An 11,990-nucleotide genomic window follows, 5' to 3' on the forward strand; every position below is an offset into this window, starting at 1 on the left:
GCTCCCTGGCTCCAGGCTCCAGCACAAACAGACGCTTATCAAACACAGAAGGCTGAGGGAGAGAGATGTGCCGAGGTGCCAGGCACGGGGAGGCTGTAACAGGCTGAACAAACCCATCCCTGTTTGCTTCCCTCTGCAAGCCTGGGGCCTTGAATACAGAAACACAGGCAGAGGCTGATGAGACCCGAGGGAAATAACCAAGGTGGGAATAAGGAAGCTACACTTCCCACACAAGAAGCAGCTCCCTGCCACACCAAGCCCTTCAGCCATGCTGTCTCCAATGGGATACCTGCTCTGCTGGGTCTGCTGTGCCCAGTCCAGCTCCTGGGGAGAGTGAGCACTCAAAAAAAACCCACTTCTGCAGCCTCCAGACTGAACAAAACCTCTGCATGTACAAAGGTTTAGCAGCCTCCAGCTTCACTTCCAGCCTCTGCACTCACTTCAGACACTCCCCTGTCAAGAAAGCCAAAGGTCAGCAGTCATGGCCTTGCTGTGCCCACACTCAGCAGGTTCACTTGGAGGTATTATTCCTGACTTTACTGGGAAGGTCCTGCCTTCAGCTGCTACCTGCACTATCTATTTCCTTAATGCACAAAGCAGCACACAGAATACTGCTTGAAAAAAATAGCTTGGGGGACAGGGAAGCTAAATTGGAGCTTTATTTTATATATATATACACATATATAAAATGACTAACTCTGAGCAGCATCCAGGACCACCCTCTTTTAGAGTGGGAGAGTTGCATTTCCAGCACTGCTTCCTTACTGCACCACTGAGAGAGGATTTCAGTTGTGCTCACTCCTGCCAGCCCAGAGAGCCCAGAGCTCCCAGCCCTACTGCTGTCCCATGGCAGGGTTCAAAGAGCAGCCTCTCAACTTCCTCAGGTTGTGAGCTGGCTCTGGGGACAAGGGCTTCTCTTTCTGGGGAGGAGAACAGAACCAAACTCACCACTCTTCATTTCTGGGCTGTGCTTTTGTGTTTCAGAACATTTGGACACATTAGCTGAAGCAGAAAAAAGACAGAGGAAATAAAACAAGGTGTTGGTAAAACTGCAGCCTCCAGCTGCTGGGGGTATAGAAGATACTCCACAGGATCACAGGATATTAGGGGTTGGAAGGGACCCAAGGAGATCATCGAGTCCCACTCCCCAAATCATGGAGTCCAACTCCAATTAACTTCTGCTGAGGGACATCAGCCCTCCTTCATTCTACCCAGCTGCAGTGCTGATGGTGCAGGTCCAGAAGAGGGCCACAAAAATGATCAGGGAGCTGCAACACCTCTACTACAAGGACAGGCTGAAGGAGCTGGAGTTGTTCAGCCTGGAGAAGAGGCAGCTCTGGGGAGACCTAACAGCAGCCTGTCAGTATCTAAAAGGGGCTACAAGAAGGCTGCAGAGGGACTGTTTGCAAAGGCCTGCAGGTATAGGATGAGAGGCAATGGTTTGAAATGAGAGGAGATTTAGATTGGATGTTAGCAACAAGTTCTTTATCATGAGGGTGGTGGAACACTGCAACAGGTTGCCCAGGGAGGTAGTTGAGGCCTCATCCCTGAAGCTATTCAAGGCCAGGCTCGACAAGGCTCTGAGCAACCTGCTTTAGTGGAGGATGTCCCTGCTAACTGCAGGGGGCTTTTGACCAGATGAGCTTTGCAGGTCCCTTCCAACCCAAACCTGTGATTCTATGTCCCACCTACCAGTGACTTGGGCACATGTAAAAGAAATCACCTCGAGTACTTGCTCCAGGAAACACAGAAGTCCAATGCTTCAGAGCATGAACACAGGAATTGGCTAAGAGATGCAAATAAACCAGAAGGTTTTAATGATTTCCTCTGCACAGTTCTAAGTGAAGTTCCTCTAATTCAGAGCTTGACTATTAGAATCTTGAGGGGAAAAAAGAACCCCAAAAAATTGGGTTGGAAAAGACCTCTAAGATCCAACCTGTCACCTAATCCTTCTTATTAACTAACCCATGGCACTAAGTGCCTCATCCATCCTCTTCTTCAACACCTCCAGGCACGGTGACTCCACCACCTTCCTGAGCAGCTCATTCCAATGTCAATCACTCCTTCTGTGAAGAACTTCTTCCTAACAGGACCTCTTCCTAACAAGACCTCTTAAAAAGACCATTTTGTTTCTTGTACTGCCCCAGAAGGCTGTTGAAAATGCCTCTTGTTGGATGATAATAATCTTCAGGCTCTAAGTTGCATAAATGCTGCAGAAAAGGCAGAGCAGGCAGCAACTCTCTCACATCAGAGATTAGGCACACCAGCATGAGAAACGACAGAGGCTGGACGCTCAGAACTCACCTCCCCAAGGTTGCCTGAAAAGGAGTTGCTCTCTCTAAACCACCACAGCCCAGCTCTCCTGCGATGTGACAGAGAAAGGCAAAGGGAGGTTGAAAAAAGGAGAGAGAAAAAGTCAAGCTGTGAGGCAGTGCAAGGTCGTGCCGCCCTCTGGTGACCAACAGGACACTCCCAAGCATGGGTACAGCAAGCACAGTGCTTGTAAGCCACACACAGGACTGCGCCCAAGGCCTTTCAGTGCTCTTCAATTCACAAAGTTAAAACAAGTAAGTTCTTTTCACTGTTAGGGCAGACTGCTTTAAACCAGGACAATTGCACACCAAGTGATTGCTGGGAGGCAAAACCCAAACAGAATCACAGGATGTTAGGGGTCAGAAGGGACCTCTGGAGATAATTGAGCCCAATCTCCTTGCCAGAGCAGGATCAGATAGGTCTTGAAAGTCTCCAAAGAGGGAGACTCCACAACCTACTTGGGAGCCTGTTCCAGTGCTCTGTGACCCTCACAGTAAAGTTCTTCCTCATGTTGAGATGGACCTTCCTGTGCCGCACTTTACATCCATTGTCCCTTGTCCTATCACAGGGCACCAGTAAGCAGAGGCTGTCCCTGTGCCTTCCCTCTTGACTCCAGCTCTCAGATATTTATAGACATTTATCAGATCCCCTCTCAGTCTTCTCTCCAGGTGCACACTTCTGGAGCCCCCAACATAAGAAGGACATGGAACTGTTGGAGCCAGTCCAGATGAGGCCACAAAAATGGACAGAGGGCTGGAGTACCTCTGCTATGAGGACAGCTACAAGAGTTGGGGCTCTGCAGCCTGGAGAAGAGAAGGCTTCCAGAAGACCTTGTAGTAGCCTTTCAGTATCTGAAGTGGGCTACAGGAGGGCTGGGGATGGACTATTGACAAGGTCTGGTAATGACAGGACGAGGGCTAAAGGGTCTAAACTGGCAGAAGGAGGATTTAAGCTGGTTGTTAAGAAAGAGTTCTTTACAGTGAGGGTGGTGAGACACTGACACAGGTTGCCCAGGGAGGTTGTGGCTGTTCCCTCCCTGGAGGTGTTCAAGGCCAGGTTGGATGAGGCCTTGAGCAACCTGTTCTAGTGGGAGGTGTCCCTGTCTGTGGCAGGAGGTTGGAAGTGGATGAGCTTTGAGGTCCATTCTATGATTCCAGGTGCCTCAACCTCTCCTCACCAGGCAGTGCTCCAGACCCTTCATTATCCTTGTAGTCCTCTGTTGGACTCTCTCCAGTAGGTCCCTGTCCCTCTTGAACTGGAGAGCCCCGAGCTGGATGCAATATTCCAGGTGGATCAAAGCATAGCAGACTAGAAGGGCCCTCTAGCATCAGCTGGTTCAGCCTTTCATAGCAAAAGGACAGTCTAGACAGAAGGAAAACCCACTCCTTCACCACACAACCAGTACATTTCTGCCTCTTCTTTCAGGTTCTTCCACCTCTTGACTGAAAACTCCAGTGACCAGCTGAATAGTAAATCCAGGTAAAGCAAAAGTAATTTCCTTCCCTCTAATATAAGCCAAGTGCAACGAGACAGAAAGCAATCATGAGACACATACCCATGTTAAAAACAAGTAAGGAAAAAGCTGGAACTTTAATTCCTCTTAAAACCAGTTTCCCTTCTTTTCAGACAGAGTGCATCAATTAAATGTGACTCCAAGTATCTTTCAGGTATCTATCAGCTTCAACCAAAAGACACTACAGAGGCAGAACTCCAAGGATTTCTCTGAAAGGAGGGTTAAATTCTTGGCTCAAAGAACCCCACTGCAACAATCAACAGCTTTACTATCTACTTCCCTTGAGTACTTTTCACCTTCATAAAGCTAAAGCAATGATTAAACAAACTGAGAACTGTGCACTTGAATAGAAAAGAAAACCAAATCGTATTCCACACCAGTAATAATTTAATGGAAGTTTTCAAATTTCCCATTTCCAACACACTCCCACAGAGAGGAAACACTGCAGGTCCTCCTGCAGCACCTACAACAGCTGTGGGTGCAGGTGTAAGGGGACAGCATGAGCTGCGTCAGCCTGGCACATCCTCCTGCTGTGCAGCAAAGCTGGATCCCTGCTGGCAGCAGCTTTTCCCTTCCCACTTCTCTGAGCTCCCAGAAATGAAAGAAATGCCCTTTTAATCTGCACATCTGGGATTTGCCATCCCAACTGTCAAATGTCTGCAGTGTTTATAGCAGGATCTGCACTTTCAGATATAAATTAGGCATGCTTGCACCTCAGCAGAGCTCACATGCACCCAGTACAGGTCTCACTACAGGAAAAAGGAAACAAAATGCTGCTCCTTTTCAGGAAAAGTGACATTTTAAGAGCAGCTTTTCTTCCCCAGATGATTCAAAGCTCTTTCCCTGGACACTGACAATAACATACAGCCTAAATAATTCCCATACAGTTTTCAACGAGCAGCTCTCTAGCTCTCAATCCCTGCGCTGAAAGTTAAGTGACATCGTACCCCTGTAGGTGGTTCTCCAGACAGGTGCACAGGGCACCTACAAGGAACAGGAGGAAACTTCCTCCCCTGTCAGAAAAAGTAGTAAGCAAAAAAAAAAACAACCAACCAAACACCAATCCTAAAACCCAAACCTCTAAGGACCAAGAAACCATATGAAATTCATACACATTTATGTTTCAGTGCTGTCCACCCAAGCAACCAAATGAAGCCTCATCTGAGCAAGTCAGAGCAGAATTCATCTCCAGCTTCACAGCAGCCACCACCTTCAACACAATTCAGTTTTCCTCCTCCAACCTGACTTAAAACTCTCAGGCACAAGCCCTGGTGGTGGATGTTAACACCCAAACCTCTCACCTACTGAAACCTCGACTCACTTTGGGTTTTTAATACATGTAGACACTGCAGTGGGTAGACTCCAGACAGTTTTTCATTCTCAGTATGCTAGGACAGGTAAAATCCCTCCTGCAAACCAGTTTTGTTTCTCCAGGACTTTTACCTCTCTGGCCTTTTCTACACATGAAAAGCTGTTTAACTAACCTGTGTAAACAAACTCCATCTCACCAAATGGGTGGATCAGTGGAACTGTGGTGTCAAAGGCATTTGGCTGCAACACTCTTTCTTAACACATGAAGGGACAAAACAAACACACATGACTATAAGCAAAGGCAACTCCCTTCTGCCCAGCTCCTGTTAACCTGTAAAATGGACCCAACCAAGTTTTTGCTCAGCTCTAGTTTCAAGGTGAGAGCTCACAGTGCTGTGATGTGCTTTATATACATTTCTCTGCTTCAGAAGGGAATGGAGGTGAGCACATTTCTTCCTTACCCAACACCTAACAGCAGTTCTGTTGTTTCATAAGGCATATTCATCCTCAGTGAGAATCCAGGCACAGCAAGGACTCTGCCAACTCGTGCCATCCTGTGGCTTCCTCTTCACCTACCCAGCGCCTCGCTCTGTTCCTCAGAGGAACGGTCCCTGTCACAGCTGGCATCTTTTATTTAACATGACTGAAGAGCAGAGCTAAATAATAAACCCCTCAGCAGCTGGAACTCTGCATCCTTCAAAAAGAGGGACAGACAAACGACCCATTTGTGCAGTTCTCTGGCTTTATCCCATAACCTGCCTTTTTTTTTTTACAATACCTCTCTATATAAATTAGAAAGAGATAAAGCCAATGATTAACTGCAGCAGCGTTCATGAAAAGAACTCCAGTTTGTATCACACAGTCTCTTCTGGTGGGAGATCACTGAGGTGTAAAGGTGAGAATCATCCAGCTGATGACAAAGTAGAAGAGGAAGATGGGGTACACGACGAGAGCTTTGCGGTTCGGAGGTTGACTGTCTGCCAGGAAAGCTGTCGAAGCTGGAGAGAGAGAGAAAAACACTTCAGATGTGGGCAGCAGAAAAAAAACTAAGGCCCACTGCAGATGGTAACAACTTTCAACTCCAAGCTGCATTGCCCTCAATACAGGAAGGACATGGGCCTGATGGAGCAGGGCCAGAAGAGGGTCATGAAAACGATCAGGGGGCTGCAACACCTCTGCTACGAGGACAGGCTGAGGGAGCTGGGGTCGTGCAGCCTGGAGAAGGCTCTGGGGAGACCTAATAGCAGCCTTCAGGTACCTGAACTGGGCTGCAAGAAGGCTGCAGAGAGACTGTTTGCAAAGGCCTGTAGTGATAGGACAAGGGGCAATGGTTTGAAATGAGAGCAGATTTAGACTGGAGGCTAGGAACAAGTTCTGCACTATGATGGTGGTGGAACACTGCAACAGGTTGCCCAGGGAAGTGGTTGGTGCCCCATTCCTAGAGCTATTCAAGGCCAGGCTTGACAAGGCTCTGAGCAACCTACTCTAGAGGAGGATGTCCCTGTCGACTGCAGGGGAGTTGAACTGGATGAGTTTTGTCCCTTCCAACTCAAACCATTTTTATGGTGAAAGAAAACAGCCTAATCCATCACTCAGTACCAACACCAATTTAAACTTTATCATACACAAAAATAATTGGACATTCTGTAACAAGAGTCAGACTTACAGATGAAGAAAATAAACAATGCAAGTGCATCTGTATGAAATCAGCACTTTCTAGGAGTATTTAGAGCAGATCAGAAACCAAAACACTCAGTGGTCTCACACAGGCTTCAATATTAATTTATCTTCCTCCTGCTGAAAGCAGTTTGCACCATGACTATTGACACAACAGCTGAAGAATTATTTCTACAGCACTTCACAGCCTGGGAAACACCTTAAAGCGCAGAATCCATCCTAGTTTAACATCCAACACAACATGTGGAGCTCCACCTCCTTAGGCATTGCACTACTCAGCCCACAGACAGAGTTGTAACACAAGAGGTTACTCACCCAACGTTGACCAACCAAACATGGCTATCACTACAACGAGACGTATGATGAAGCTGATGGTCCCAGAGCCTACCAGCAGGACCAGCCTGCACACCAACATGGCCACTGTGAGAGGCAGGACACAATAACCCAGAACACACAAGCTCTGAAAAAAGGATCTGGAACAGAGACAGAAATGGGGAAGAAGCAGTCAAACCAAGTAGTGCAGGAGCTCCAGAAGCAGGATCATTTCCAGCACCACTAAGTACACCAGCACTCACATTGTTCCTCCAAGAAGCTTTGAGTTTAGTGTGATGACAACAGCACCAAACCAGATGATGACAAAGACCTCGGCAAACTGGGGCCCTCCATCATCTCTGCTATCTGCTGATCCACCCTGCAGCATCCTGTGTCAGTGACAGATAAAAGGAACCATTTGCAGTCAATGACTGAGGTTTCATAGACTTGGAGTAGATGACAGAGCAGGAGCCCAAAACCTCCACTGAAGCTGCAAACCCACCATTTTTAATCTCTTTATTTTTAGTAGTATCCTCAATTTTACACAGGAAAAGAAAATGATTGTGGCTCAGATGAGGGCATTTCAGCCTGTTTACCTGTTTTGAGGACTGCACAGCACCCAGAGGAGAATGAAACCAAAGGCAATAGATTAAGATGCAAAATTAAAGCACCAGAAGTCTGCTAACCTCTCAAGAAGGCTTACAACTGCAGGATACAAGCAACACAGTGGAGCAGCCAAAGCTCCTGGGAGCCACCATCATCTCCTATCTATGATCCCCTACAAGAGATTCTCTTTTTCCATGGCTTCTGCAGAATATGTAGCATGGACTCTGCAGATCTCAAAGGTTTTAGTCTGCAGGTGAGGATCAAAGTTGTCCAAACGCATTAGACTCAAGGACAATGGGAATCAGGACACCTCCCAGTAAAACTGCTCTTTGGACAGGGGACTAGGAAGAGTTCACCTTCAAAACCTGAGTTTAAATGGGTGAGGTCCTAAGCCTGAAGTGGCTCAAAGAGATCTTACACAAAAACCTAGAGAAGGATCAGGTAACTTGAACTCAACACTCAGGAATGTTTCATTTCCCCTTTCTCCAACAGAAAAGATTAGAAACCCCCAAATCTCTCCACTCCAAGTACTCACAGAGCAAGCGAGACACAAAGCACCAAAGGGCCCCAGAGGTCCCCTGTAGGGAAAGAAAGAAATCATAAATATTAGAGTGATGCTCAGTTTGATTTCCCTGGGTTTAGGGAAGCACTTTTCCCAACACTCAGTGCACCATTTTGCACATTACACTCCCTTTTAACTTTTCTATCAAGCATCTTATGCCATGTTATAGAATCACACAATGGGTTGGAAAGGGACCTCCAAAGGTTGTCTAGTCTGACCTCCCTGTAGTGAGCAGCAGCATTCCCAGAGCCTTCTTTTCTTCAAGCTGAACAACCCCAGCTCCCTCAGCCTGTCCTCACAGCAGAGGTGTTCCAGCCCCCTGATCATCTTCATGGTCTTCTTCTGGACCCACTCCATCAGGTCCATGCCCTTCCTGCATTGAGAGCTCCAGAGCTGGATGAAGCACTCCAGCTGAGGTGTCACCAAAGCACAGTAGAAAGGCAGAATCACCTCTCTTGATCTGCTGGCCACACTTATCCTCATGCAGCCCAGGATGCTATTGGCCTTCTGGGCTGCAAGTGCACACTATCTGCTCATGCCCAGCTTTTCATCCACCAGCACCCTCAAGTCATTTTCTGCAAGGCTGCTCTCAATCTCATCATCTCCCAGTCTGGATTGATATCTAAGACTTGCCTGACCTAGCTACAGGACCTTGCACTTTACCTTATTGAACCTCAGCCCACCTCTCCAGTCTGCCCAAGTCCCTCTGGATGCTGTCCTGTCCTTCAGGCTTATCAACTGCACCATTCAGCTTCATATCACCATTTGCTGAGGGTGCCCTGATGAAGATACTTAATGGCACTGGTCCAAATACAGACCCTTGTGAGACACCACTTGTCACTTGTCATCTGGACATTGAGCTGCTGACCCTTTGTATGCCATCTCTGATATCATCTGTTCTACAGACTCTGTTCTACTTTCCAAGGCCTTTGCCAACACTCTGATTTCTCAAGTTTGCTATTCAGCAATCTACAACAACAGGAAAAACATGGAACAGCCATTTTGGAATCATAGAACTATGCCACTTCTGAATCCCTGTTCCCCTGAACTCTCCTTTCCCCCTGCAGGCAAAGCCTGCTGGCAAGACATCCTTCCAAGATTCTGAAAGTCTCCCTCATACTCACAGTCTCTGAGGAGTGCACTGCTCTTCTTGGGATACATGACATGGACAAATTTCTTCCCAACAGCCTTCAGGTCTCTCATCTGAAACAAAGAAGCAGCACTTTGATTTATCCCTTCAGAAACATCACAGTTCTAACTAAAAGCTGCATGGGCAGAAGTACTGCTGATAAATCTAGACAGGATCCAACTCCAACATTCTGCACCAAACAGCTGCCTTTTCTGCATTCCTTCATAACACAGAGTCATTAATAACATCCAATTAAGAACAAGAATTTGATTGCTCCTCCATGCAAAATAAAACTAATGAAAAATCCTATTAGTCAGGAGAGTTTTCTCCCAAGCTCCACCTGACATTTTTAGCTTTTCAAAGACTTTGAGGCCACAGAGAAACTTTGGGGTTATAATTCAGGGTTGTTGTGGGTTTTTTTCTGATCCACAAGAAGCCAATAAAAAAAATAATCCCTAAAATTATAATGAAACACAAATTAAGTAGAGCTATACAAAAATAGAATCATGGAATGGTTTGGCTTGGAAGGGAGCTCCAAAGATTATCTAGTCCAACAGCCCTGCAGTCAGCAGGGACATCTTCTATCACAGCTGGCTGCTCAGAGCCTTGTCAAGCCAGACTTTGAATGGCTGCAGGAATGGGGCACCAACTATCTCCCTGGGCAAGCTGCTGCAGTGTTCCACCAACCTCACGGATGCTGTTCCTAACATTCCATCTAAATCTCCTCTTCTCTGATTTCAAACCACTGCCCTTCATCCTGTCCCTGCAGGCCTTGGAAACAGTCCCTCTGCAGTTTTCTTGTAGCCCCTGTCAGGCTGCTGTTAGGTCTCTTTTCTATACCAGTTGGCCAAAAATGATCAGCAAAGTACTTGTTTTACCCTAGAGAAAGGCACAGACTCACAATGGTATCCCTAACAGGCTCATCCAGCGTGGAGAAGTCTTCATCAGGAGAGTGAGATCCCACAGGAACAGTAATCTCCCCTTCCACTGGAATGTCTTCAGATATTGACACATCTGTGAGACCTGGAAACTAAATGTTTTTTGCAGCCTTTAGGAAAGAGAAACACAATCCACCTGCTGTTTACTTGGATGTGCTTTTCAGACGGGGTTAGAATGAAAACAATTGCTCAGAAGCCACAAGCACAACACTTAATACAGCCAACAGAGTCCAGTCATTGCCTGCCTGATTTACAGCTCAGTCTAAAGAGGTGAATCGATGTCTACAGATCAAACGTTTCTGTCTTCCCCAGTAACTCCCCCAACCTGTTTTCCGTGTTTTGTTTAGCCAGCAATAACTAACGGAAGCAAAGAGCTTGCTTGTGTTTAAGTAAGGCAACGTCTGACAGCAGTTCAACCACAGCAAAGCACACAGGGATGCTGTCTTTCGTGCGCTCCGTAAGGAAATAGCTCGACACCAGCAGGCCGAGCACAAAGCCAGGCCTGTTAAGGACACGAATTATTCCACTCGGGTGGAAGGTTGGATCGCTCCAGCTCCCAAAGATGGAAGCAGGCACAGGACAACCCGGCCAGCTACAGAGGTGAGCTCGAAGCACAGGGCAGGCGGCGAGCAGCAGCGAGGGAGAGGCGGGAGGCCGACTGCTCCCCGTCAGCCTTTGGCCTCCGGCCCTCGCCTCATCCCCATTGCCCCCGCTTCGGCCGCAGCCTCCCGCAGCACAGAGCATCGGAGCTCCAGCCGCGCCGCTGCCGCCGGGCCCGCTGCCGCCCAGCAAAGGCAAGAGCGAGTCTGGCCACGATCTCAACTCGGAAGCCGAGATGAGCTGTCCCCGTCAGGAGCGCCCGGGCACTCCCCCCGGCCCCACTCACCAACGGCGCCCCGGCGGCACTCCCCTCGGCCGCCGCCATCTTCGCTGCCCTGGCGACGTGGAGGCCGCGCGTGACGTCATCACCGGGCGCGGCGGACCCGCTGCGTCACATGCGGCCAGGGCGTCCGTGGCAACGCGATGGTAACTCGGCCCCGCCGGCAGGGGGCGCCCTCGCCGCGGCCGGCCGCTTCGGCCCAGCCTCTCGCCGGCTCTTTTGTGTCCCCTTCGGGTGCCTTCCGTGTCCCCTTTGTGCCTTCCGTGTCCCCTTCGGGTGCCTTCCGTGTCCCTTTTGTGCCTTCGCCAGCGAGAAACGAGGAGATTGAACAAGGCCAAGTGCAGGGTTCTGCACTTTGGCCACAACAACCCCAAGCAGCACTACAGGCTGGGGACAGAGTGGCTGAGAGCAGCCAGGCAGAGAGGGAGCTGGGGGTGCTGGCAGAGAGGAGCTGAAGCTGAGGCAGCAGTGCCCAGGTGGGCAGCAGAGCCAATGGCATCCTGGGCTGGCTCAGCAGCAGTGTGGGCAGCAGGACAAGGGAGGTTCTTCTGCCCCTGTGCTCAGGCCACACCTTGAGTGCTGTGTGCAGTTCTGGGCCCCTCAATTCAAGAGAGATGTTGAGGTGCTGGAAGGTGTCCAGAAAAGGGCAACAAAGCTGGTGAGGGGCCTGGAGCACAAACCCAACGAGGAGAGGCTGAGGGAGCTGGGGGTGTGCAGCCTGCAGAAGAGGAGGCTCAGGGCAGAGCCCA

General features: G+C 48.7%; 1 protein-coding gene across 1 annotated transcript; it reads right to left on the reverse strand.

The window, feature by feature from the left end:
* Positions 1-3,884: 3,884 nt before the first annotated feature.
* YIPF6 (Yip1 domain family member 6) lies at positions 3,885-11,326 on the reverse strand. The gene is made up of 7 exons (XM_064159024.1): positions 11,248-11,326; positions 10,325-10,453; positions 9,419-9,497; positions 8,268-8,310; positions 7,390-7,515; positions 7,130-7,287; positions 3,885-6,135 (listed from the first exon to the last, which is right to left on the reverse strand). The coding sequence occupies exons 1-7, from the start codon at positions 11,284-11,286 to the stop codon at positions 6,017-6,019; spliced, it is 693 nt and encodes a 230-aa protein (XP_064015094.1). The 5' UTR covers positions 11,287-11,326; the 3' UTR covers positions 3,885-6,016.
* Positions 11,327-11,990: the final 664 nt, after the last annotated feature.

The sequence above is a fragment of the Pogoniulus pusillus genome, chromosome 19 (genome assembly GCF_015220805.1).
Source record: "Pogoniulus pusillus isolate bPogPus1 chromosome 19, bPogPus1.pri, whole genome shotgun sequence".
NCBI classification, from domain to species: domain Eukaryota; kingdom Metazoa; phylum Chordata; class Aves; order Piciformes; family Lybiidae; genus Pogoniulus; species Pogoniulus pusillus.